Genomic DNA, 27,280 nt, shown 5'->3' on the forward strand with positions numbered 1-27,280 from the left:
AGGGGTAGGCACAAAGGAAAGGATTTCTGGAAAACATACCCAACTCCACAAATATCTAGCAAAAAAAACAAGTGACCAGATTTAAAATCAAGAATTGCCTAGCACTTTTACAACATCCAGAAAGATTTACTTTTATCTATAGCAGGCTACAAGTTTTCTGGTGCCACAAAAGCACAGTTGCAGTAACTACACACAGCCTTACTTAGTGCTTTTCCAATGGAGGGCTGCTAAAAAGATCTCATGTGACAAGGTAGAGAAAAGTGAGACAAAGCTAAGCCAATATCTGCTTGAATGAATGAATGTTATGCTTTCATCTTCCCTGAACTAGAAATAGATTCCCGTGTTCAAGAGCAGTGTGACCCAAATTACATACACAACTGACAATTTTAAAGTTTATGCAAAGCATAAATTAATACACAAAAGGTTACTGGCTGTACAAGAGGACATTTTAATAGTTTCAAACAGAATCAAGATCCCTGCCCCCCTTCCAAAGGGAACAATCTTATCTAGCTACATTATTGAAAAGGTTATCAAAAAGATCATTGTCCATCACTGATCTTAACCTCAAATAGTTGAAAAGATCATTTTAAAAGATGATCAGCAATTTATATCCTCTCAAACCTGCATTTCAGCTGGGCAGTGATGTGTGCCTGTAATCCCAGCAACTCAGGAGGCTGAGGAATGATTTCAAGTTCAAAGACAGCCTCAGCAACTTAGCAAGCAACTGTGTCAAAATAAAAAAAGGTTTGAGTATATAGCTCAATGGTACAGCACCCATGGGTTCAATCCCCTAGCAACAAAAAAGCCATATTACAATCATCAGTACAAAATAACTTTCTAATTACCTGTGCTTCATTTTTATGTATGTATATATGTATTTAGGCATATGTATATATATATATTTATATGGGGACTGAACACAGGGGTGCTTTCACTGAGCTACATCCCCAGTTCTTTCTATTTTTTTTTCTTACTTTGAGACAGATCTTGCTAAGTTGCTAATGCTGGCCTTGAATTTGGCACTCCTCCTGCCTCAGTTTCCTGAATCCCTGGGATTACAAGCATGTGCCACTGTGCCCAGCACTACATGTGTTTAGAAACTCTAGAAACATGGGAGTCTATGAAAATCTCTATTTAGTGATGATAGGCTGTGGGCATAAGCCCTAACTGTTAGGGTGGGAGGTTAGATTTAAAAATAACAGTAAACTCCAAATCATGAAATTCATTCAAACTTAATTTCTTGGATTTGATTCAATTATTTGTCACACCACTGTTCAAAATTAAATGTGTATTTATTTGAAGTATCTATTCAATGTTTGATCACATATGCTAATGAGTACTTCAGCTTAAAAAAACTCAAGTATGACCTATACATAGAAAATTTGTAAATAACCAAATCTCTTCATGAATATGGACAATGTAAATACCCTTTATTGGCTAAAAATATGAACAGTCCTAGTATCTTTCACCTCTAACATAAAAAGTAGTCTTTAAATTTTAGTCATAATGTGGGCATGGTGTGACATACCTATAATCCCAGCAACTTGGGAGGCTGAGACAAGAATATCACAAATTCAAGGTGAACCTCAGCTAATTAGCAAGGTCCTTAGCCACTTAGAGACTGTCTCAAATAAAAAATAAAAAAGTGCTGGGGATGTGGCTCAGTGGTAAAGGGCTCCTGGATTCAATCTCCAGTACCAAAAAGAAAAAAAAAAAAAAAAAACAGTCACAAGTCTTTTCACATACTTGAAAGGAGAAATTACTAATGAGGATATGTATTCACTATTTTGAAACTGCTCTAAATTCAACAACCAACAGAAAGGTTGAATGATAATTTTGTTCCTAACAAACAGGAAGAAGATCCCCATCTCCTCAAGAAAGTAAACACCCTTCTTAAAAGTTGCCTTATGAAATTAATTTATTCTAATTACAACCACAATTTCAAGCACTAATTACACAATTTCTACGGAGAGGTATATGGTTTCAAATGTGTTGAGTCAACATAAGAAAATGTCATGATGGATGCCTAGTAAAATTTTCATTATTGAGTTACAGAAACCTGTCCCAATGTTTCCAGACTTGTTAATACATTATGGACAACTGCAAATTATATTCCTAAACCAGCAAGTTATTTTCTGTGAATGAATTTGGTTTCAGAATCCTTCAAAGGTAGCCTGAAAGAAACTTGAGGTAACCACCTGATGGAAATCAGGAATTCAAATTCCAGAAACAAAGGTGAAACACCCCCAGGTTCCCAAGGGAATGACTTGCTTAGATCAATTAGGTGCTAGGATCTTGAATTGCATTCACTTCTCTGGGGCCAGTGAAAAATAAAACCTCTTAAGGAGGTGGGGAGGGCTGTATAATGGGAGCATGCTTGCCTAGCATGTTGGATGCCCTGGGTTTGATTCCCCCCAAACCACACACACACAGAGATTTCTTAAGTAGCCTTAAGTTATTTGCCTTTATCATAACTGCCTTTATTATTATGGCATGCTCAAGAAAGCCCTGAAAATGTATGCCAGCAGTTCTAACTTTCTTAAGTTACTGCTACAATTAATTTGTGTACCACAGCCAACGTGTCTGAATGGGTTCGTGGGCACTGAATTCTGGACTGGAGCGAGGCCAGCGGCAACACTGACCCTTAGGACAACAGATACAACCCTCCACAAACTTAAGGAGTCTTCCTTCAAACCCTTTGCCTAGTTGGAAGAGAAACGGCTCCATTTAGAAACAAGGATAAAGGCCCTGAGCTGAAGACTTTGACAACTTTCCGCGGGGGAGGGCTGGCGCTGCCCTAGAATCTCCCGGGAAAGAAAGCTCTGAGAGATGGGGAGAGGCGAGAAGGAGGAGATGAGAAAAAGAATAGGGAAAGGAGTGGGAGGGAAGGGGGCCCGAGGGCTTAGGGAGGAATTGAGGCCCCCAGGAACAAAAGCTGGGGCTTCCCCCGCTGCAAACCCACTCCCAAAGCATAGACTCGGCATGGATCGCAGTAGTTCGGTGTACGTGGGGCCCTCAGGGCCACTTCAGCCAGCGTCTGCTCTGTGGCCATTCGGGACACTTGCACCTAAGGCACCCACTGCTCTTCCACACCCCCTCAGTGCCTCTCTCCACGCCCAGGTCTCCAAGGCTGTCTTCAGTTTACATTCCAGAGCTAAGCCTGATCAGTGGCAAGGCACTGGATAGGACTGGTGGGGGTGGGGGTGGGGGGACGCCCCTTCCTTTGCCTGAGTTCTCCCCAGCCTGAGCCCGGCTCTGCTGTGCCTCCCCAACCCGCCGGTGTATGGCCCCAGGCTGAGACGCGCACTACAGGGGACCTGAGGCGGGGCGCCCTGTGCTAGGTGGCTGAACCCCAACAAGATGAGGGAGGGTACTGCCTTCTCCAGCGGAGGCCCACTCCTTCTGGGCACTAGTGGCAAGGGGACAACAGCCTTTGTTCTCCCGGGGCTTGGCGAGGCTGCGCTGCTGAGGCGCAGCGCGGGCGGCGCCAAGGCACCGAAATTGCTCACTTTTGCACGCGGCGGGTCGAAGGGTGCAAGCTCCTGCCTTTCCCAGGGGGTGGAATGGGTAGGGAGTTGGGGAGTAGGGAGATGAGGGGAAAAGGAGCGTGGGGGGAGGGGTTCTGCGTCTTGACCAGGCTCTTTGTTTGCACTGGGGGCGGGGAGACGGGGTTGAAGGTGGGTTCAAGCTTGGGTTCTGAGAGCGGGGCAGATTCCTGAGTATGTCACCATGTTATACTCGCGCAGCACGCATATGCACACTCGCGCACACGCACACACACGCACTCGCACAGACCCGAGGTCGGCTGGTAGCAGGCAGCGCGGTTCTCGGCGCTCCGGGCTGCAGCAGCTTCGTCTGCCCGCAGCGCCGCCAGCGTGCGTCCAGAGGGGTAGTGGAGGAGGCTGGAGGCACTCGAGGGGCGACAATTCCGCCAGGAAGGAGGGAAAGTAGTGCAAACCCAGACTACCCCAGAGGCCTCTGAGCCCCCTTTCTTGCCTTGGGTCGCAGAGGTCATGGGCAGCTTAGGCTTCAGGAGGGAGAATGAGAGCCGCCGGAGGGCGGCGCGCAAGCAAGGGGGCGAGGGAAACCTAGCGAAGGGAAGCAGGCGGACTTGGCAGGCGGGCTTACCCTTAGAAGCATCTTTCTCCTCTTTGGGCTTGGTCACCTTTCCACTCATAGATCCCAGCTTGCTTGACAAGGTTCGCCCAGGAGACTGAAGTCCTCGCCGAGCGGGCTGGACTTGGGAGAGTGCTTAGGGCGGCAAGTCGCGACCGCAAGCTCTCCTCGGTGTGGCTCGGGGCGGAATCCGCTTTTCCCCACCGCTGCCGCTGCCGCCGTTGCCTGCAGGAGAGTGGGGAGGAAAAGAGAGGGGTGAAGGAGGAGCCGCCGCAAGCCCGAGCGGCCGGCCGCGGGAGGAGCCGCTCGCTCGCTGCGCTCAAGAAGTGAAGAGACAAAGCGGTGCGGCGCTGCCTCCGCGCCCAGTACCCGCCGCTCCTGCCCGCCCGCGGAGAGCCGCACTCGAAGCCCTCGGGGCGCCCGAGAGGCGCGGACGGGACTCCCCGGCTTCGCCGCCGGCCTCCCGGAGCTCTGCGCTAGCTGCTGGCCGGCCGGCGCTGGCCGCGCCTGGAGTTGCCTGGGTGGGCTGCCCGCGCACCGGCGGGCCGCTTTCGCTCGCCTCTCTCAATCTGCTGCGGGCCGCCAACTCAATCAAAATAAAACCCCGAGGAAGGTTTTTTAAAAATCAAAACAAAGACGAAAATATTCACTTAAAAATAACGAGCCTCCCGAAAGGGAAATGTTTGAACATGTGATGAGCAACGTGTGAGCCTGTTACACCGCAGAGCCCAGCAGCTTCTCGCCCGCGGGGAATCGGAAGGGGAGGGTCGCCTCTTTCTGTTTAATCCATTTTCGGGTTCCTATTATTTTGTCAAAAGGGGGGCCTGAGTTGCTCGCGAGCGGAGGAACGGGAACCGACGACCCTTACCTGCTCTCTCCCTACACCCACACCCCCTCGGAGCTCGCCCGCTCCCTCGCTTGCGCTCTCCTTCCAAAGAACTCTCGGGTCCCAGAGAGCCGCAAATCAACACCGCGGCGCATTCTATATAAGCGGCAAGGTGTGGGCACGCGGGGGGCGGGGGCCGGCGAGGGCGGGGCCCCACAAAGCCGCCTGCCGGCTGTAGTAAAAGGAGAGCTCGGCAGGGGCGCGCCGACGTCAGCCGGTGGCTGGCAAAACCCAGGCGAGCCCGGCGGAGTGCGGGCGAGCGTGTCGCCCGGGCGTTCCCCAGCCCCTCGGGAGAGGCAGGACCCGCGGTCGACACCCGAGCGGGCTCGCCGTATCCGCCGCGGATACCAGAGCCTGGCGCCCCCTCTCCGCCCCTGTTACTCCCTCTCCTCCCAGCGCCTGCCTTCCTGGCTGCGCTGCCGGTGCCCGCGCTGGTCGTCACCCACACTTTTGGGACTCCGCTGTTGGCAACTACCTGCACCGAACAGTGGAATCTCAGTCCCGGAATCGGTGACTTTGCCGCCGGCCAGCTACCCAACTTGAGACAGCCGAACTCTCGGAGAGGAGAGAAGGGCGCGCTGGGATCTGGGTGTCACTAGGGCAGAGAGTGAAACTGACCGTGGCGGCTGCAACCTCCCACCCCTACACGCTGGCCCCTCCTCCTAGAGCTGTCGGCTCCAGTTGGCAAACCGGACGCTAAGAGTCCCAACTGCCCAGATTAGCCAACCCCAGGCAAATGGCGTGAGGTGGGACTGGGGACAGGTGCTGGAGAGAAATAAGTGGGATTGACAAGTCGCCTGGGCATATTTGTTTCAAAACCCAGGGAAAGTCCCTGAAAATACTAGAAGAAAAACTGCTCAGAAATTGTACAGAGGCGAATGGGGAAAGGAGAAAAAGTCAATGGAAGGGGTCAACGGGGCATCCAGGAATCAGCCCCCAGGGCATCATAGGAAACCATTCCAGGGATGGCCCTTTCTGTAAGTAGTGATCAGCGTGGGCCCGACACTTTCTTGAGGGACTGGGGTGGCTGCTAGGACTTGATCCACAGAATCATCCATTAATTAGACTGTAGGTTTCAGCCTGGCCATGGCAACACACAGTGAGTCTTACGTAGCAAATCTGTTTCCCCTCAACCCCACCCGCACCTTAATTCGGTTTCCTTAATGGCATTAAACCAGGCGAAGAAATCATATAGATGGATTACTCCTACTGAATCCTTGGCAGTAACTCAATTATAAGAGCCTGCTGTGGCTTTCAAGACCAGGAGTGTGGGCTGCCCCTGCTGCCAACCGGGGTCTAAAGGTCAGCAACCCTCTAAACTCAATTTGCCGCCTCCATCCTCAGTCTGGGAGGAATTGGAGGTCTGCTTTTCTTGTAAATAATATCTAATAATCTGGAGCTTGATGACACAATGCAATTATCCAACCCAAGTTTAGACCATTAATTAAGATCAGTAGTCTGGGAAGGAAGGAACTACTCTTCAAATGACAGGAATTCAAAATGGGTGGAGACTTGCATAGGTTTAAGGGAAATGGGTAAAAAGTTCCTAAGTAATTAATACCCAATAGTTACCATCCATTTAGCGCCTGACCTGTGCCAAGCAGTGTACTAAATGCTTTCTATCACTCTTTTTCCTCTTCAAATCAACAACCCTAGTAAGTGCTGGTACTGTTATTTCCATTTTACAAATGAGAAAAGGGAGGCGCAGAGAGATTAAGTAACTTTCAAAGAGGTCACACAGCTAGTAATTGGTGGAGCATGGATAACAAACTAGGCAGGTCAGGATAGGAAGCCAGTTGGGGTCTCTCTACAAACAATGTTCTTCTATTATACTTCACCATATCTCAGCCTTTTAAATAGAAGGTGGAAGAGGGCTGAGAATGTGGCACACTTGCTTAGCAGGGATGAGGTCCTAATTTCAATCCCCAGCACCACTAAAAAGGTGGGACACATTTTCACTTGGCCTATCAGCCAATTCTAAACTCCTAAGACTTCCAAACTCCTCTCACACACACTCCTCTCCTATGTACACATACAAGGTGGTTTGTCAACTCCCCACCCCCAGTGAGCAACAACACTGTGAACTTACATACATACCAAGTGTATTAGCTTTCCTGCCACCTTAAGAAATCCCAAAAGACTCTCCGCACAAATTTGCTCCACTCATCCCTGCCCAAACTCTATAATCAATGGCATCTTTAACAAGGATAACTTCCAGGTGGAAGCCACATTTCATTCTGTTCTTTAAAGGACACTAATAATCAATATATGGCTAGGCCTAGGTTAGTTAATATTACTGAGGAGAGTTGAGATGTTTGCTTAGGAACATGAGTAGAGTTTACCTGTTCATGAATATAAACTGAGAAGACAAAGTGTGTTTCTTCACTTGTAAGCCACCTTGAAAAATAAATATCAGAACATAAAGGGAACAGACACCTCATACAAGGAATCTATAATGATGTGTGTCCATATGGAGGCAAATCAATGACATCATAAGGGAATTCATGCCAAAGAACAAGGATTTGGACTATTCATGTGCAAGGTCAAGTAATCGTATCTAAATAAAACTTCTGAAGCCCCACCAGGAAGGTCACAGGTAGCCTGATTTGTGAAAGAAACAGTGGCCTTCTCATCTTCAAAGCTCCACGTGTCTAATATGAGCAGAGTTCTATTAACACTGGCTCAGAAAAAGGCTTGCTCCAGTGTTCAGTTCCCAAACTACTTGGTAATGCAGAATGGTCTTCTGGAAGATGACCTGACATCTATGGAGGTCAGAGGGTGGTCTTTTCCCCACCACCAAAGGGACTCAATCTGGAAGCATCTCAGTAAAGCCCTGATTTATCTTGTGGCACCCTCTTCCCCACACATCTACCTTGTCCCACTGGGGTGGAAGTGCCCTCAGATTTCAGTCTAGCAATTTTCACTATCTGGTTCCTTCACTTTTCTCTGCCTTCTCACCATGATAAAATATGTCCCAACCTGTCTCTGCCTCTTCTATGAGCAAGAAGTGCATAGACCTGACAAAGCATTGGGCACAGGAATTATCTTGTGTAGTCAATTCATCATGGAATTAAATATGCTAAAACAAAATGTGGAATGGCCAGGTCTCTAAAGAGGGTGGGGCTTTTTTTCTGGAGTAAGGGGCAGAGGCTTGAGTCTTAGTTAATACAAGTGAAAAAGGTCCTGTGAGTCTCAACACTCTTGGCCTATAATTTCCCTGGTATCTGTTTTGTTTCTTCTTCTTCTTCTTCTTCTTCTTATTATTATTATTATTATTATTATTATACTAGGGCTTGAACCCAAGGGCACTTAACCACTGTGAGTCCAACAACCAGCAACCACGAAGGGGTGCTTAAGCAGCCTAAAGAAATAAACTGGTGGGAGAAACAGGTGACAACTTGAAAACCAACAATAATGATTTAGGAGCATATGTAAAGATTAAAGTATAGCATTAAAAAAATCGATTTGGGGAGGGGCTGGGGCTGTGGCTCAGTGGTAGAGCACTTGCCTAGCATGTGTGAAGCACTGGGTTCGATCCTCAGAACCACATATTAAATAAATAAATAAATAAATAAATAAATAAATAAAGGTATTGTGTCCGTCTACAACTAAAACATTATATAGTAATGGGTAAATTGCCAAAATGCAATTTCCCAAATCAACAGATCAGTAGGTAAGTTGAAGAAGAGGATGATCATGGTCGAGATCCCAAACATTGCCTAGAAGATAAAGTGGAAGAATTACAGAGCACAAAGTCAAATATACCACAATAGAGAAGTTGTGATGGAAAAGATAAATGACTTGGAGGATAGATCCTGAAGAATAATCTTTTAGAAGGAAAAGGAGGAAACAAAAGCAATATAGTAATTTTAAAAATGGAAAAGAGCTTTTTTGAGCTTAATACCTATAAAATTTAAGTAAATAATTTAAAATATGTAAAAAAACTGTTTAGAATTTAAGAAATACAATCCTAGAATAGCACTATGTGAAAAGTGAAATTTCAAGCTATTTAGAGAGCAATTAAAAAGGAATACTTTACTTCAAAACATACATGGCACAGAGAATGCTATATTCAGAAAAAAAATTATATTCTTCAGTGTCTTCAGCATTAATGAACAAAAGATAGGAAGACAAATGAACTTGGTGTTCATCTTAAGATATTTAGAAAAAAATTGCAAATTAATCTAAAAAGAATTAGGAAAGGGGACAACCAACAAAAAAGTTGGAAATAATAAAATAGCCAACAATTGTTCTTTGAGAAAACCAATGAGACACATAACCTCTTACAAGTCCAACTAAGGAAAAGAAAATAAATATTTATAAGACTTGAAATATAAAAGGAGATATAATCATGGACTGGATAAAGAAAAAAACAAAATAAGGCCCTTAATTCTTTTCATGAGGTCAACCTAAGTTTAATCTTCAAACCTACGGAGGATGCTACAAATTAAGAAATCTATAGACACTTTCTTTCTGGATATACATGCTGACATTTTGAATAGAACATCAAATATAACCCATCAGTTTTCCAATAAAGTAAAATTTTATAACCAATTAGGATATGGTATATTATAGCAAGGATTTCTATTTTTCACTCCTCCTATGTCCAGGAGTTGCTTTAATGGTATATATTTCCCTGTCCATTAATTTGGGGATCAGCCAAGTAACTGGTGACACATGTAAGGTGGAAGTGTGCCACTTCCCAATCTGGGCCTTAAGAGACTTTCTGCATTTTCTCTTTCCTTCCTGTTTCTCTGCATTCCCCTTGAGACTAGCCTCGCTAGCCTGCTTGCCCTAGCAGGGAGAAGAGAGTTACCTGAGGCAAAGTGGTGCCAGCCACCACAACCTGAAGAAAAGCAGCCCAAAAGACCTACAGTGACAATCACAACCACTTAGCTGAGCCCAGACTAGTCTGATCAGCCAGACCCCAGTTATCCTAAAGACACATTAGCAGCAACAAATGACTGTTGCTTTTTCAGCTACTGATATTTTGACTGGTTCATTTTACAGAAATTACTAACCCACATATAAGATTAAATTTGGAAATGCAAAGGAGGTTTAATATCAGAAAATCTATTAACGTAATTCATTGCATCAATAAAGAGTAAAACCATATGAATGATTATATTAATAAAGGCTTAAAAGTCATCTGATAAAATTCAGCTGTATTCCTAATACATTTCTAAGTTAAATAGGATTAGAAGGAAATCTCTTAAAATAGTACAGACTGTTTACCAAAAATGGATGCCAAATATAATCCCAAATGGCAAAGCACTGACCTGTTTAAATAAAATTCAGAACTAGATAAGAATACCTCTTATTCCTGTTATTATTCAACATTGCCTTGAAGGTTCTACCTAATAAAAAAGATCCAAATATTAACTAATACAAACATCAGAAAAGATATCTATTTCCTGCCTGCTGATGTTATTATATTTGTACAGCTAGAAAACCAAAACACTCTAGTAAGATCTGTGAGACTTATCAGAGAATTTGGTATAGGGAAGGAATATAAGGTTACTATACAAAACAATGTTTGTCTTGTCAAGCAACAAGCACCAAGAAATGAAAATTTTAAAAATTATATTCACAATAACAAAAATATATATTATATTCAGGACTAGATTTAACAAGAAAAACATCAGATCAGTATGAAGAAAATTATAATACCATTGTGAAGGAGGTAAAACAAAAGCCCCCCAAAAGGGTTAAATGAATCATAAAACAAGACATCATAAAATCTTAATTGTACCAAGGTCAAATAATATGTATTAAAATTCCAATTTAAATTCTCAATATGATTTTCAGGAGAAAGATAGGAGGTTTATGTAATATACTCTCTGTCCCCCCCTTTTTTTGGTACTGAGGATTGAACCCAGGAGTACCACTGTGCTATGACCCCAGCCCTTTTTATTTTGTATTTTGTATTTTGAGACAGGGTCTTGCTAAATTATTGACTGGCCTCAAACTTGCAATTCACCTGCCTCAGCCTCAAAAGTCACTGGGATTAAAAGTGTGTGCCACTGTGCCTGGTAATGTAACAGATTATTAATCTTTATATGTAAGAATAAATGCCCTAGACTAGCCATGCAAAATAAGACAGATACACACACATATACACACACACACAGAGGCAAAGAGAATATCTTATCCTGATATCAAAATATACACTAAAGTCAGTGTAATCAAATCAAAAGATGGTAGTGGCACAGGAATAATAGATAAATAAATTAAAGAAACAAAATAGGTGGTGCAGAATTAAATTCCATATAAAAGCATTGGGTACTTGACAAAGTTGGTGTTTTCATTTCAGTGGGGTAAAAGATGGATTCTTAATGAACAGTATGGATGTGACTGGCTATTAATTTGAAACAGAATTAGACCTCTATTTTATACCTAAAATAAATAAAATTTCCAGGTAAAGACAAATTTAAGTATAAAAATAGTAAAAGTCCTGCAAGAAAATAGAAAACTTGGGCTGGGGATGTGGCTCAAGCGGTAGCGCGCTCGCCTGGCATGCGTGCGGCCCGGGTTCGATCCTCAGCACCACATACAAACAAAAATAAATATTAAAAAAATTCTCTCTCTCCTCTCTCTCTCTCTCTCTCTCTCTCTCTCTCTCTCTCTCTCTCTCTCTCTCTCTCTCTCTCCTTCTCTTAAAAAAAAAGAAAATAGAAAACTATGTATAACCTTGGTGTGGGGAGATCCTCTTAACCAATTCTCAAAACTCAGAGGTTATAAAAGAAATTTTACAATATATAATTTTTCAAAATTTGACATAAGATACAATAGTTAAAATAGACAAATAAGAAACTGGAAACATAACTACACCCAGAAAATGGATGAAGGGTTTATAGCAAGAATATATAAGAAGGTCTTCCAAATTGACAAGGAAAAATAACTCACTTTAGATACAGGCAAAATATTTGAAGAACTGCTTCACAGAGAAGGAAATTAAATAGCCAACATTTTTCTCTAAAGATGCTCAGACTGAGAAGAAACTAGAGAAACTTAAAGTAACAATGAGGTGACTCACTTTGTCCATAGGATTGGCAAAGTTTAAAAAGAGCACTAAGATCTAACATGGTGGAATTGCTGGTAGAATTGTGTGTTTGTTGCATGCTTTCTAGAAACCAATATGGCAACATTTAATGAAATTAAAAACAATACTCATACACTCTTCAACCCTGCTTTGTAGGGAATCTGCTCCAGAGTAAGAAAAACTATAGTATGTAAGGGGATATATTCAAAGGTGTCCATTGCTATATTGCCTTTGAGTGCAAAACATAAATTTAAAAATTGGAACCAAAATGAATATTCACTAAAAGTGGAATTGTTGGAGAAATTATTCTCCATTGACTTCACAAAATGCTGTGCAGCCAATGGAAGAGTAAAATTGAATGACTATGGATGATTTTTAGGTTTTGTCAATTGGGAATTATAGTAGCAATGTAGTAGCAAACATTCACATATGGCAGTTTTAAGTGCTTTATGTATTTTTTAAAGATTTTGAGAACTTTGTTACTGATTCTGCTTTGTTGTCTTTTAATATATTTTTAGTTGTAGAAGGACACAATACCTTTATTTAGTTATTTATTTATTTTTATGTGGTGCTGATGATTGAACCCAGTGCCTCACCCATGCTAGACAAGCGCCCTACCACTGAGCCACAACCCCAGCCCTCCACCATCTCATCTTACCTGATGTATTTTAACTCACCAAGTGCTTTATGTATTTTAACTCACCAAATCCTCACAGCAATCCTATAAGATATATACTATTATCATCTTCATTTTCTAGATGAAGAAAGCAAAACACAAAGAATCCAAAGGCTACATAGTTTGTAAAAGAAGAAGGCAAGAAGAATAAGATACAGAAAAGTGTGTCTGATGATATAATTTCCATAAAATAATTTATAATAAAACAATATGCATATTTTATGTTTAGTATAATTCTATGATAATGGAAATGTAGGAAGATATGTACTAAACCAATAACATGATTTAACAATTAGTCATCCATATAATAACTTGGGTTAGTGTATATTCTTTAATTATATTACTTATTATATATGTATGCTATATAATTTTATTTTATACTATGTATTTAAATTGAAAATAACTAAGGAGCCACAGCCTTTCATCAATGAACAATTACAGAGATGCAGTTGTGGCTCCAGGTGCAGCCGTGAAGGGAACCCTGTCCAAAGTGAAGCACATCTGAATCCCCATCATCCATTGCCTCTTGCCCTTCCTTGCACCCTTTGGCAATTGTGCTTATCCCTCCCATATGGGATAACTACTGTATTTAGAAATGCCAGGTGCTTCCCAACCTAAGTAAGCCAAGAGATTCTCTGGAATCCAATCATCAATTTGCTCTGAGAATTCCCAAACACAGAAGGCCTCTATGATTCCACTCTGGTACATAAATCTCAGATATGGGACATGTAGACAAAAAAAGAACCTGCCTCACTCATGTCCATGTCTATTAGGAACAATAAAATGTCACCTTGTGACAGATTCTATCATCCTCCATCTATGACAGAGAGATTTAAATTTTACCACCCCCATAGATACACTTATACTCATATATAAGGTATTCACAAAGATGAATAGGCAGTGATCTCTTCTCCCATGGAGTTTGAGTTCTTGAAGAAAAGTTGTGCCTTTTACATTAGGCACTTAATGAATGTTTTTTGAGTGTAGGAAATGCAAACATACAATAATTCAAACAAGGTAGAGAGTGAAGTTTTAAATTATAGTGCTATAAACAAACTGCTATGGGAGTTTGATTAGGGAAGGGCGAACAATTCCAGAAATGATTTTGTAAAAAGACGGTATTTGAGCTAGATGCAATGTTTCTGAATGTGAGGTCAACATTAGATCGCCTGAGGTGCTTAAGAATTCTAGACCTCCTAGCTCGGCATGCTGACACAAAACCTGTAGTCCTGGCAGCTCAGGAGGCTAAGGCAGGAGGATCACAAGTTCAAAGGCAGCCTCAGAAACTTAAGGAGACCCTTTCTCAAAATAAAAATAAAAAAGGATTAGGGATGTGCCTCTGTGGTTAAGAACACCTGGGCTAAATCCCCAGCACCAAAAAAAAGAAAAAAAGAAAAAAAATCCAGACATTCTGAAAAAGAAGTTGTAGGAGTTGGTTATTTTAAAGAAGCCCTCTGTATCATTCTTATGCACAATACAGTAGAGACCATAAGAAATCAGATAGACTTAGGTGTGCAGAGAAGTGAGGAAAGACACAGATATTGAAGGCAATATCATGAGTAAAGTATCCAGCCATGATAGCAGAACGGAAGCCAGGGGCCAATTCAATTAGACTGTGGATGTTGGAGGTGGCAAAGAGGAATAATGAAGAATAAGATTGGAAAGGTGGTTAATGCTAGACATGGAAGGCCCGGGTAATGTCAAGTTAAAGAGTTTGAACTTCATTCTGAAGGCAAAAGAAAATCATTTAAATATTTTGAACAGACAAACAAAACAGAAGTAGCAGGATCTTGAGTTGCTCACTGCTTCCCAAACCAAGCTATGCATCAGAATTACCAGGATTGCTTGCTACAAGTCCAGGGTATAGGGATCCAACCTCAGATCCTCTGAATCAGAATTTCGAGGGATGTGACTCAGAAATTATATTTTAGACAATCTTTCTAGGTGATTACTAAGCAGCCAGTCTGTCATTGGTTCATGAAACAGAGTTTGGGAACCACTGCTTTACTGATGAATGCATTTCTGAAAAGTTGTTTGTACACAGAGATTTTATTATTGGAGTCATTTGTTCAAAGTACTAGGCAAGTATGCTATTTAGAGGCAAGCTCCAGTAAATCTTCTTGTTCAGCAAAAGAAAAGGAAATCACTTTCTCTAGAGTATTTCCATAAAATGCACACCCAGGTTAAATGAAAACCCCCTGAAAACTTTCAATAAATGTGACAATATGTTTGAGTGTGCAGTATTAGTGATACCATATGGTCCACTAATGCAACATGGAAAAACAATTCAAAATGTTCAAGTTTTATCTAGCTCTGCAGCAAAATGAATAAACCTTAAAGCAATGTTGAAAAGGAGAAAGCACCAGTAGGATGTGATGCTGGCAGGATGTGATGCCATGGCTTCAAAATGAAAAATCTACCATGTGACCATTTTGAGGTTCCAGGGAAAGTTGAGGAAACATTTGAGGTAGAAACTCATCACAGGGGCTGGGGATGTGGCTCAAGCGGTAGCGCGCTCGCCTCGCATGCGTGCGGCCCGGGTTCGATCCTCAGCACCACATACCAACAAAGATGTTGTGTCTGCCGAGAACTAAAAAATAAATATTAAAAGTTCTCTCTCTCTCTCTCTCTCTCACTCTCTCTCCTCTCTCACTCTCTCTTTAAAAAAAAAAAAACTCATCACAACTCAAACTCAAATAAGGAAAAGACCATATGACTTTCAAGGTGTTTTTGGTAGTGTAAGATTTTAAGTTTATGTTATTTGGATATTTACATACCTTGAAGATAAGTGAAAGAAAAAACAGTAAGGAATGGCAGTAAAGGGATAAGTTTCAGTCTAATTCATTTTTCTAAAATAATGCCAAAACAAGGATGATTCTGAGTTAGGTTTGTTTCCTTAGCCATGTGATATTTTAAGATTGTCATTTTCATTTAAAGAAAGCATATCTCTTATTAAAGCATATCTTTATTTCCATGAAAACACCTTGTTTTGGCAAGCTGCAATGTTGGCAATGCAGTTTGCTTAGTATAATGCTCAAAAGCTAATTCTGAGCAAGAACTTGCTGATGTTTAACCTTCCAACAGCCAAGCCTGCTTCGTTTTCTCTCAAAGGGCTCCGATACTTACCCCCAGAACTTTTAAGTTCCCCTTCAATTCCAACACTTTCCCCAAAGCCTATTGCTGTAATCTGGGTAAGAATCAGAGCTGAGTCCTGACCGTGGTATTTCAGGAAGGAAATGTAATCCAAGCAAGATTTTAGTGCACCTGCATTGGAATCCTTCTTTCATGGGAACAATAGGAATCCCTTCAAGGCAGCTCTGTATTGCTCTCAACTTTCACATAGCAGAAAAGGCAAATACCAATAACCAATGCCCTGAGCGAAATTCAAATGCACAGAGTAATGGGGCAGGAAAGACAAAGCACCCAGATAAAATAAAGCAGACCTAGGCAGAGAAGTTGAGAGAGGATTAAATTTAACATTTGGTGTGCTTTCTTACAGGTTAATGACTTGGCTTTTAAGTGGAAAGTGTTACAAAAGGAATACAATTCCCACATGTTATTGTGGTTTGATTGTGTTAGGAGCATAGACTTGTATTTTTTTTATTTGTAGGCTATATCCTGTCCTGACATTTGTCTCCCTGCCCCAGGCCAAGGAAACCTGGGCCTCGGTTGCCCAAGAGGATCCCAATTCCCATAGCATTTTCCCCAATGAATTTGGTTTCACCTACCTTAGAAGTGGAGACACAATAGGCCTGGTAGTGAGGAACAAGTAATATCCCACCATGGACCAAAAGCTTAAAGGGCCCTGTTGTTATTAGTGCCAATGGTCACACACTCCTTGGAATAGGAAGCTTCTTGTCATATCGTCACCGTGAGTTTCTGAGGTTTGCAAGAGTCTGCATGTGAGCCAAAACACCCCCAACCCTCTAAGCTCTTCCTGGCTTCAAGGGCTCCAAGCAGGAAACACAAATAGTCCAGAGTGATTTCAGGGGCCAGTGGACCCTGTTCAGCTCATATCAGACTGTTCTGAGGAGTGGTAAGTCACAGGGTCTATATTGCAGCTATTTTTAGTGAAACCAAATTCCTTCCCCAAGTTCTCTTGCTTCCAACTTGTTCTAAGTGTAGGAGACCAGCTGTGGTCAGATCATCTTACTGGACCAAGGCTCTGTCAAGGCGAAGGGACCAAACCAGGGAGGTAAAAAAAAGAGCTTTTGACTGGTGGTGGTTTGGCCCTCTCTTACTGTCTCAGCCATGTCCAGAAGAGGAGGATCCTTTGGAAAGGAAAGTGTTATGACCCAGGGTAGTGGGCATCCCCCTCCATTCTGGCAGAAACTTGATAGGTAGGTGACATGAGGGGAAAATTGAGAAACTGGCAGTCCTTCTCCTCTTGTACAAATCATATAAACACACACACACACACACACACACACACACACACACACACACACACCAGCTTTGCAGGCCAAACCTACATCTTGGCCAGACTTTCTAGAAGGATCTAGAAAAGAATGTCATCATCCAGGATCCAGGCCAGGGGTGAAAGTGTGAGGAAGAGTGATATCTAGTCACTTTGCAGCTGTCATTCATTATTCTAAGGGGCAAATTTAATGGGGAAGAAAATTCAAGGAAGATTTTTTTTTTTTGGCTTCAGACCTTGGCCAGAGGTGTTAATTCAAAAGAAGATGGTTCTCTGGGCTCTTGAGAGTGCTAATTGCCTTCTTCAAATTCATCTAGGTAAGTGTTTTACAAACTGTGGGCTATGACCCATTAGGCAGTAATGAAATATATTTAGTGGGCTGCCATGAACATTTAGAAAATGAAAAGATAAAATGGATAGAATAGAATGAAATAGAATAGGGGACACTGTACACAGTAAGGGTAAATCTCATGAAACTTTTATTTTTTCTGTGTATATCTGCACTCAAGCACTACATAAAATGTATTTCTTATTGTTGGTCATAACAAAATTTCACTTTCTTGGAAAACACTGATCTGGATGATATGGTAGAAAAGTACATAAAGTTAAACCCTCAGCCAGCCTCGATTTTTATCAGTTACTCCCAATTATGACGATTAGTTTGGGGTGTTTATTGCCAGGTACTATTATAAATATCTCATGTTTATCACATTATTTAATCCTTATCACAACCTTCAATGGAAGGTTTATTTCAGATTTATAGAAGAAGCAGTTGAGGTTCAGTAACAAGTTCAAGTAGCTAGTAAGGGGAGCACCTGGGGTACGAACCTACATCTCTATGTCTCCCCAAATCTGTGGATTGTGGTATGTATGTGTGCATGGGTGCATGCGTGCATGTGTGTACATATATGTACATGCACACATATGTGTGGTACTAGGGATTGAACTCAGGGGCACTCTACCAGTGAACCACATCCCCATCCCTTTTTATTTTATTTCTGAGACAGGGTCTTGCTAAATTGCCCAGGCTGACTTCCAACTTGCCATCCTGCTGCCTCAAGTCTCCTCCTCAGCCACCCCAGTTGCAAAATCTGTGTTCTTAACAACTTGAAATCACTTCCCTCTTTAGTTGGACAATATAAAGTTAAATTCATTAGTTAAATGGATATGAAAATCTTGGCAGTGCTCATAGCTTTATATAAAATGAAATAAATGAGATTTTTTTTTTTTTTTTTTTTTTTGCGATTTTAGGGATGGAACCCAGGGCCTCATGCATGCCAGGAAAATACCACTGAGCCACATCCTCAGCCCAGATTAAAATGTTTAGAAAAATAATTTCAGTTTCCTAGAAACTGCCAATAATCTCTTATTAAATAGACTTCTTAATTTTGATTGGTTGCCTGTTTGACTCACAGTGTCACACCCCAAACCCAGTCTCAAGACTCCCTACTGGATGTCTGAAAAATCATCTGGAGGAATATGATTTCAAGGCACTATATTTTCATGACTTTACCCCTCTAGTTGCTTCCATTCTATTTCACACAGAAATCTTGTCCCAGAGTGCATTTGGTTTTTGTCTTTTTATAGTTTGAGCTAAATCAGTTCAACCACTTTTGAGTTGATGAAGGAAAAAAAAATCATACTTATTCCACTTCCAAAATAAGCTCCTCTTTTGGGTACACAGAAAGCTCAGAAAAGGCTGAAACTTTCAAACTTCCCACTTCACATATGGGGACTTCTAGGTCCTCATTACTTTGAAATTTACTTTAAAAATTCCTAGTGATTTGCTCATTTTGTAACCTCCTATGTTTTGTTTTTGTTTTTGTGATTCCCGTGGCACACATCCTGTGTGCATGCCCAGTATGTTACAGATCAGAGCTACTTGCCTCAACAAGTGCCACCATATGGAAGATGTGCATATGTGTGTGTGGGGGGCAGGACTAAGTAGGGGGTAAATATTAAATAAAGCCTCCTGCAGAGCCCCTGCAGGTGTACAGGATAGGTCAAAGATGCCCAAAAGGGAAGGCCCCTTTTGTTTCTTGGCTGCCTGCAAAGGCCAGAGTAAAACTGCATGGTTGCTAGCTTCAGAATAGAATTCTCTCCAAACCAGGCAAGGCTGAAACTTGACCTAACTGGCTATTAGCTTCTCTGTAGCTGTTCCTGGCCACTCATCAGAGCTTCTTTGCTCTCTTTGTTTGGAAGGAAAGCTAATTGACTCATAAATACATGCAGAATTTCCAGGCAAAACATTCTCCATTGTTTCCAATGTCCAAACCAGGCACTGGGGCCACAGGTGCTGTCAGGAGTCCAGCCCAAATCTTAGCTTCCCACCATGGGGCCCAGCAGCTTCCTGGCAGGGCTTTACTCTTAGGGGCAGACATTCACCCCCACCTGCAGCCACATCCTTCCGACTCTCTTCAAAACAGGAACAGTTGTCTCAGTCCTCGTTCTCCTGGCTATTCTATTTTTGCCAGGCTGGAATAGGATATTGCAGGCCTTCTCTGGCCAGAGCTTGGCTGACCTGTCTAAAGGGAGCCCAGGACTCCAGGGCTCAGGGCTTCCCATCCCAGGCATGCTTCTGGCCCTATGTGTCCCAGCCACTACTTTCATAGAAGCAGTGTGGCAAGGACAAAGGAAAGGGGTTCTACTCCTCAACCTTACCACTCTGCCTGAAGCTTCTAGGAACAAAGGACATTTAATAATAGAATTCCTCCTCTGATATTTATAGCATCAATTGCTCAAAGCTGTTTTAGGTTTTTATTTTAAAATCCCAGTCTTTGACACAACCTTGCCAGGATCTAGAGCAAAAGGCAGGTACAAGCAGCTCCACTTTGCAGACCAGGAGACTGAGTGCTGAGGGGTCATCTTTCAAGGATGGACAAAATGCAAACATTGCTGAGAAGTACAGAACCCATTAGCACTACTGTGCTAGGATGTTGAAGATGTGGTAGTTTGCTCATTCATTTATCTGTTTGCCTAACAAGAAGTTTGGATTATTTCCTAGCTGCTGCACTAGGCGCCAGATGACTAAGTTATGGCCTCCCATGTCTTCAACAAATAAATTTCAAAGAAACAAAAGAGGGATGGAGAACTTACTGATTAAAAGAGATTTGGGAGATATATAAACTAGATGTAATATGTGAACTGTGTTTGGACCTTGAATCAAGCACACCAAATAGAAGGACACATATATGAGACCAAAAGGAGAATTTTAACACAACTGTTGGGTATGACATAATTATTGTATTATAATTACCTTCCTGTTTAGAAATATATACCAAATCATTTATAGATGAAATGACACATTTGAGATTGAAGGAAATGGGTAAGGGATATAGATGAAATAAGAATGGCCTTAAGTTGATGATTGTTGTAGCTAGGTAATGAATGTAGGGTAGTTCATTTACTTTTCTCTTTAGTTTTATATATGCTTGAAAATTTCCATAATCAAAGAATCAATTATAAAAGAAAAGTAAAGAAGAGAAGTCATGGTATCTGCCCTTGAAAGAAGTCCCAGAGTCCACATTCCCTAAAGAACTTTATTGACAGCCATTTGTGATGAGCCCACAACCTCTCATGACTTATAACAGTCAAGATTAAGGAACATGAGGCCCCAGCATGTGGCCAAAGGTTCAGGAAAAATTAGCTGGGCTAATGTGGGTCCTGATATCATTTCTCTCACTACTGGGGACTCACCAGGTGATTTTTAAATTTTGTTCTTTTTAGTTATACATGACAGTAGAGTCTATTTTGATATATTTACACAAGCATGGAATATATCTTATTCTAATTAAGATCCCAGTCTTGTGGACATACCTTATGGTGAGATTCACTGTGGTGTATTCATGTATGTACATAGGAGAGTTAAGTCAGATTCATTCCACTGTCTTTCCTATTCCTGTCCCCATCCCTTTCCTTCATTTCCCTTTGTCCAATCCACTGAACTTCTATTCTTCTTTCTCCCTTGTTTTAGGTTAGCATCCAAATATCAGGGAGAACATTTAACCTTTGGTTTAGGAGGATTGGCTTATTTTACTTAGCATGATAGACTCTAGATGCATTCATTTTACTGGCAAATGACATAAAGTTATTCTTTATGAGTAATATTCCATTGTGTATATGCACCACATTTTCTTTATCCATTCATCTGTTGAAGGGCACCTAAATTGGTTCCATAGTTTAGGTATTGTTAATTGTTCTGCTTTAAACATTGATGTGGCTGTGTCACTGTAGTATGCTGATTTCAAGTCCTTTGGGTATATGCAGAGGTGTGAGATGACTGGGTCAAATTCCTAGTTCCATTCCTAGTTTTTTGAAGAATCTCCATACGGCTTTACAGATATTTGTAGTCCTACCAACAATGTATGAGTATACCCTTTTCCCCAGATGCTTGTCAACATTTATTGTTACTTGTATTCTTAAAGATTGTCATTCTGTTTGGAGTGCGGTGAAACCTCAGTGTAGTTTTAATTTGCATTTCTCTAATTGCTAGAAATGTTGAAATTTTTTTTCATATATTTGTTGACCATTTGTGTTTCTTCTTCTGAGAATGGTCTGTTTAGTTCCTTTGCTCATTTATTAATTGGGTTTTTTGTTTTTTTGGTATTGAGTTCCTTGAATATCCTAGAAATTAATGCCTTATGCAAGGTAGGGGTGGCAAAGAGTTTCCTACCATTCTGTAGACTCTCTCTTCCTGTTCATGATTGTTTCCTTTGCTCTGAAGAAGGTATTTTTGTATGATACCATCCCATTTGTTGATTTTTAAAAAAAATTTATGTCTTGCCCTTTAGGAACCTTAAGGAACTTGGTTCCTAAGCCAACATGTTAGAGTGTTGGGCCTACATTTTCTTATACTAGGTGCAGGATTTCTGGTCTAATTTCTAGGTCGATTCACTTTGAGTTGAGGCTGGTGCAGGATGAGATTTCCAGTTGTGCCAGCACCATTTGTTGAAGAGTTTATCTTCTCTCTAATTTATGTTTTTGGCACTAGGTTTGTATCTAGGATTTCTAATTCTATTCCATTGATCTTCATGTCTGGTTTTGTGCCAATAGCATGCTGTTTTTGTAACTATAGCTCTGAGGTATAATTTAAGGTCTTGTATTGTGATGATGCCTCCTGCTTTACTTTTCTTACTAAGGATTGCTTTGGCTATTCTGGGCCTCTTATTTTTCCAAACGAATTTCATCACTGCTTTTTCTATTTCAATGAAGAACATTATTGGAATCTTAATAGGAATTGCATTAAATCTATATAGTGCTTTTGGTAGTTTGGACATTTTGACAATATTAATTCTGCCTATCCAAGAACAAGGGGGATCTTTCCATCTTCTAAGATCTTCTTCAATTTTCTTCTTTAGTTTTCTGTAGTTTTCACTGTAGACACCTTTCACCACTTTTGTTAGATTGAGTCCCAAGTATTTTTTGAGGCTATTATGAATGGGATAGTTTTCCTAATTTCTCTTTCAGCTGATTCATCATTGGTGCATAGAAATTCAATTGATTTTTGGGTGTTAATTTTGGATCTTGGTACTTTCGTGAATTCATTTATAAGTTCTAGATTTTTGTTGGATTTTTTTGGGGGGTTTTGAAATATATAATCATTTCATCAACAGATAGTTTGAGCTCTACTTTTCCGATTTGTATCCCTTTAATTTCTTTCTTTTGCCAAATTGCTCTGGCCAGAATTTCAAGGTCTATGATGAATAGAAGTTCACTAGGTGATTTTTGAACCAGAGGGCCCTGAAGCTCTAAAGTGGAAAAATTGAGTCTGTGAGTTTTTACACGGCCTCCCAATACTACACAGCAAATGAGTGGCAAAAGCAGCCATCTGAAATCTGAAGCCCTTGACTCTTCACCAGGATTATATTCTTTAAGCAATTAAGTTCCAAGTTTTCATTCTGTGAATGTTTTAATGAAACTGAACAGGTGCATTGAAAGAAGTTGGAAATCATAATATAAAGCTTATGAATTCTTTATATATATTTTCAAATATATATATATATATATATATATATATATATATATATATATATTTCTCAGAAGAACAGACCTCTAAAAACATAATAACAATTTCAAAGTTATCATCAGTAGCATATCTTATTCTCAATTTAAGTTCTTAGAGGTTCTCCACATTCTGGGATGATGGGACAAAATGATATAAACATTTATAGGATACCTGTTACGTGCTAGGAACCATGCTAGGCAATAGTATACTGTCATTCCAACTTCAGATCCTCAAAGACAGAGAAATACATATTAATTCCATTTTATTGCTCTTAGTTGAATATCTCCTATAAAGTAAGCACTAGTCTGAAATTTGATTTAATTAGGGTTGAGTCCCTGAAGAGCAATATTCCTTTGTCTATATTTGACATATATTGTGGATCTATTTGTTTCCTTTACTGAAGCTCTAACCTCTAGTACCTCAGAATGTGACCATATTTGGAGACAGAGTCCCTGTAGATGTAATTAGTTAAGATGAGGTAGTAGGCTTTAATCCAATATGACTGGTATCTTTATAGGTAGTAGGCTTTAATCCAATATGACTGGTATCTTTATAAGAAGGAGAAACTTGGACCCAGACTTAGACTCATACGGAGGGAAAGCAATGTGAGAGGACATCAGGGAAAGATAGCCATCTTCAAGCCACAGAGAGAGAGAGATCCTTCCTTCCAAGCACTCAGTGGGAAATAACTTTACTGTTACCTTGATCTTGGACTTCTGACCTCTAGAGCTGTGACTCAATACATTTCTGCTGTTTAAGCCACCCCATTTGTGGTACTTTGAATGGCAGCTCTAGAAAACTAACACAGCTTTTCTGAGTAGGCAGGTGAGTGGAGGAGGAAGTGACTGAAAGAAAGTCAATGGAAAGAGATTCATTACACAAACACATATTGTACCCCTTTGATGTGTCAGCCATGGTGCAAGGCACCCTGGAGGCTATAAAGATGGCCTTTTGCTCCCAGTGGTAGTCACAGAGATAACATGTTCACTCACAACTATAACGTGGGGCAAAAAGTATTGAGAATTCATTTCTCTCCTTGTTTATTTTCCCATTCCCCTCACAACCTCTTATATGTAGGTTTGTATAGCAATGAGGGTCTCCCTTCATTTCCATGCAATTTTCCTCATCTCTCTCCTTCCCTCCCATAACCGACGTGATTCTGCAATCTGCATTTGGGGTATAATTGGGGGTTCATAACCCACTTCAATCTAATGTATGAAATATGATATGTCAAGAGCTTTGTAATGTTGTGAACAACCAATTAAAAAAAAAAGTATTGAGAAACCCTGAAGGAAATACTGATAAAGTACCAGCGGTGTTCAGAACATGAGGAGGACGTCTTTCAGCTAAGAGAAGGAGAACAATACACAAGACTAAATGGACAAGACATAAGTTAAGATACACAGTGAGTAAGATCAGAATTCCATATCAGTGAAGGGCAGTTCCAGTGGAAGAAATGGTATAACATAGGCATGACAGAGACTTAAAAGAGAGGGATGCAGTGGGAACAATGAGTAGTTCTTTAGACCAGAGTTTAAGTTTGGTGAGAGAGAGTGTCGGAGGAAAAAAAACTTAAAAGGCGTTGAGGAAACCAGTTAAGAGGCAGTATGGAAAAATACCTGACACAGCAGAAAGTTTTGAGGTAGAGAATGTAGCTAACAATAGACTTAATGATACTTTCCCTCAGTTCAGGAGTATGGCAAGAAGAGGGATCAGAAGTTGTCTAGTTTGGTAGACTAATAAGGCTAAGATGAGTCAGAGTGCTCTTCTTCTATGCTAAGTCCATGCTAGGCCCTGACCAGGGCCTACAGACCCAGCAGTAAGCAAAACCATAGTCACTACCCTTGTGAAATATGATTTGGAAAGATAAGGGTAGTATATACCAGCACATTCATTTCAATCCACTCTGAGAAATGCTAATAAGGAAATATATGGGGGTACTGAAGAGGTGAAAGACCACAAGGCAACTCCCACCTCCACTTTGCCCTTAGAGAGACTCCTGGTTTGCTTTCCCAGCATGAAATTATTTTTTCTTCACAACAGCACTGTGAGGAAGTTAGGAAATGAGATAATACATGTGCAGGCTTAGGCCAGAGAAGTTAAGTAACCTGTCTAATTCAGTCAGCAATGACTTAACATGTGTGCTTTGGGGACTATGACTTCTTTGTTCATCTTTTTTTTTTTTTCTCCTAATACCTTTGGCACCTAGAACACAGCTTGGCCCAGACAAAGTACACATAAAGTATTTAGTGAAAGAAATAAAATGGTATTGTTCATCTTAATTAAACACTGGAAACAGTAGCTCCTTCCTATCAAAATTCCACCCAAAGCTATCTAATTACCCTTCACTTATTTGTTGAGATTTCAAAGTGCTAGGTATAGTTAACAGTGAGGTTTAGCCTTCTAGAAGCCATATGAGCCTTAGTTAAAAATAATTTAATCAAGGAAAGCATCTTCAATAGGCACAGAGATCACCCTTTGGGAAAATGAAATTTGCAGAGGGAAGTAGTGAACTTTTATTCTAGAAGCCTAGGATCAATGATAGAATTAGCAAGCTGAAAATGGGTAGGCCATACTAAGTAAATATAGTAAAATAGGGAAGCAGTCTTTTTATATACAAACAGAGATATGAAAAATTGTGGTATATATGTGTATTAAGAATTGTAATGCAAAAAAAGAGCACATGTATAATGGCATAATTTGGCGTGAACATACTTTATATATAGAGTTACAAAAACTTTTGTTGCAAATTGGTAATAATGAGTGTAATACATTCCACTATTGTCATGTATGTAAAAATAAATTAAAAAAGAAAATGGGTAGCCCACACTAAGTAAATATAGTAAAATAGGGAAGCAGTTTTTTGGTGGGAGAATCCATATAGGCAGAGACAGAGACAAAAGGTATGGAAGAGGGGAGGCCAGCTTTGAAGTAGCTTATTTTCTTCAGGATGGGATCTTCTTCTTATGATTTCTAGTTTGAAAGGCAAGGGGAGAAAAGCAGTTAGGGATTTCTTAAAATGTAGTAGTTAGGACTCTTGATTGCAATAAACAGAAATTCAACTTGAATGGCTTCCCCTGTCAGGCTATTCTTAGGTCTGTCAAACATAAGAAATACAACTCTACTGAAAAGAGATCTCTTTTCCAACAATTACAACCAAAATTCTGGAATTGAGTCACATTGAACTCAACTGAGTCACTTGTCTAATCCTAAGCCATCACTGTTGCCAAGAGGCTGGAACTCATCAGTAATCCAGTCTCAGGTCACAAACCTATCCGTAAGTGGTAGATGGGGGAGGTCAATCCCACCCAAACCAATTAGACAGAGAATGGGAACAAATTGTTCCTAAATGAAAAATTAGTGTCATCAGAACATAAGGAAGTAAATGATGGGTAGAGAAATGATAGAAATCCTCTGTACTGGAGGATGACACCATGAAAAAACATACACTTGAAAACCTTTGAGGAGAATGAGCCCAGGCAAGAGACGAGGAAGATCATTGGATTTAGATGGGAGAGGAGTGATGGTGGGGAAAAAAAGGGTTCTTGAGGCCATTGGGATGGACTTTGGGGATTTTTGCCCTGTGTTTGGGACACTGACATAATGCTTTATGGGATGGACATGAAAAATGCTCTGCTACTGGACTAATCAAAAGAGGAGTAGAAGTTGTAAGGGAAGATGGCCTCTGGTCCTGAGCCACTTATTCACAGAAGGCCTGAAAACCAAATTGTAAATATAATCCTTGAATGAGAGTAACAGCCACCACACAGTATGTGCTATGTACTGGGCCCTATTCTGAGTACTTTGTAGATAACAACTCATTTAATTCAAATAAGGTTATACTAAAGTGATATTTTAAGAAAACATTAAAATTGTATATATGCTAATATTTTAAACAGCACAAATGTTGTAACCATATTTGGGCATTATTTTTTTCCTTAATATATTATAAGCTTCAAACAAATGAAAGATGCCTGGGTCTACTGAACTTTGAAAGGACCTGTCACCATGTGTCATTAGCCCACTCACTCACCCATTCATCCATCCACCCCATGCATCTACACACACATCCATCTACTCACCCATCCATCTATCCAACAATGCTGAGTTTCTCCCATATACCAGGCCCTATGGCTTGT

General features: G+C 40.8%; 1 protein-coding gene across 4 annotated transcripts in view; it reads right to left on the reverse strand.

The window, feature by feature from the left end:
• Positions 1-16,748, reverse strand: part of FGF13 (fibroblast growth factor 13) — a 530,503-nt gene extending 513,755 nt beyond the window's left edge. For 2 of the 4 annotated variants that reach the window (XM_081276623.1, XM_081276619.1), the window contains exons 1-2: positions 16,449-16,748; positions 4,129-4,341 (exon numbers count right to left, since the gene is read on the reverse strand). In XM_081276623.1, coding sequence (XP_081132749.1) covers positions 4,129-4,177 — 49 coding nt within the window. In that variant the 5' untranslated portion in view covers positions 4,178-4,341; positions 16,449-16,748. Of the gene's footprint in view, positions 1-4,128; positions 4,342-4,984; positions 5,127-5,477; positions 5,619-16,448 lie in introns of those variants that run through there. The other 2 variants (XM_081276620.1, XM_081276621.1) reach the window with 2 other exon arrangements.
• Positions 16,749-27,280: the final 10,532 nt, after the last annotated feature.

The sequence above is a fragment of the Spermophilus citellus genome, assembly GCF_964194105.1.
Source record: "Spermophilus citellus genome assembly, chromosome: X".
In the NCBI taxonomy this organism is placed as follows: Eukaryota; Metazoa; Chordata; class Mammalia; order Rodentia; family Sciuridae; genus Spermophilus; species Spermophilus citellus.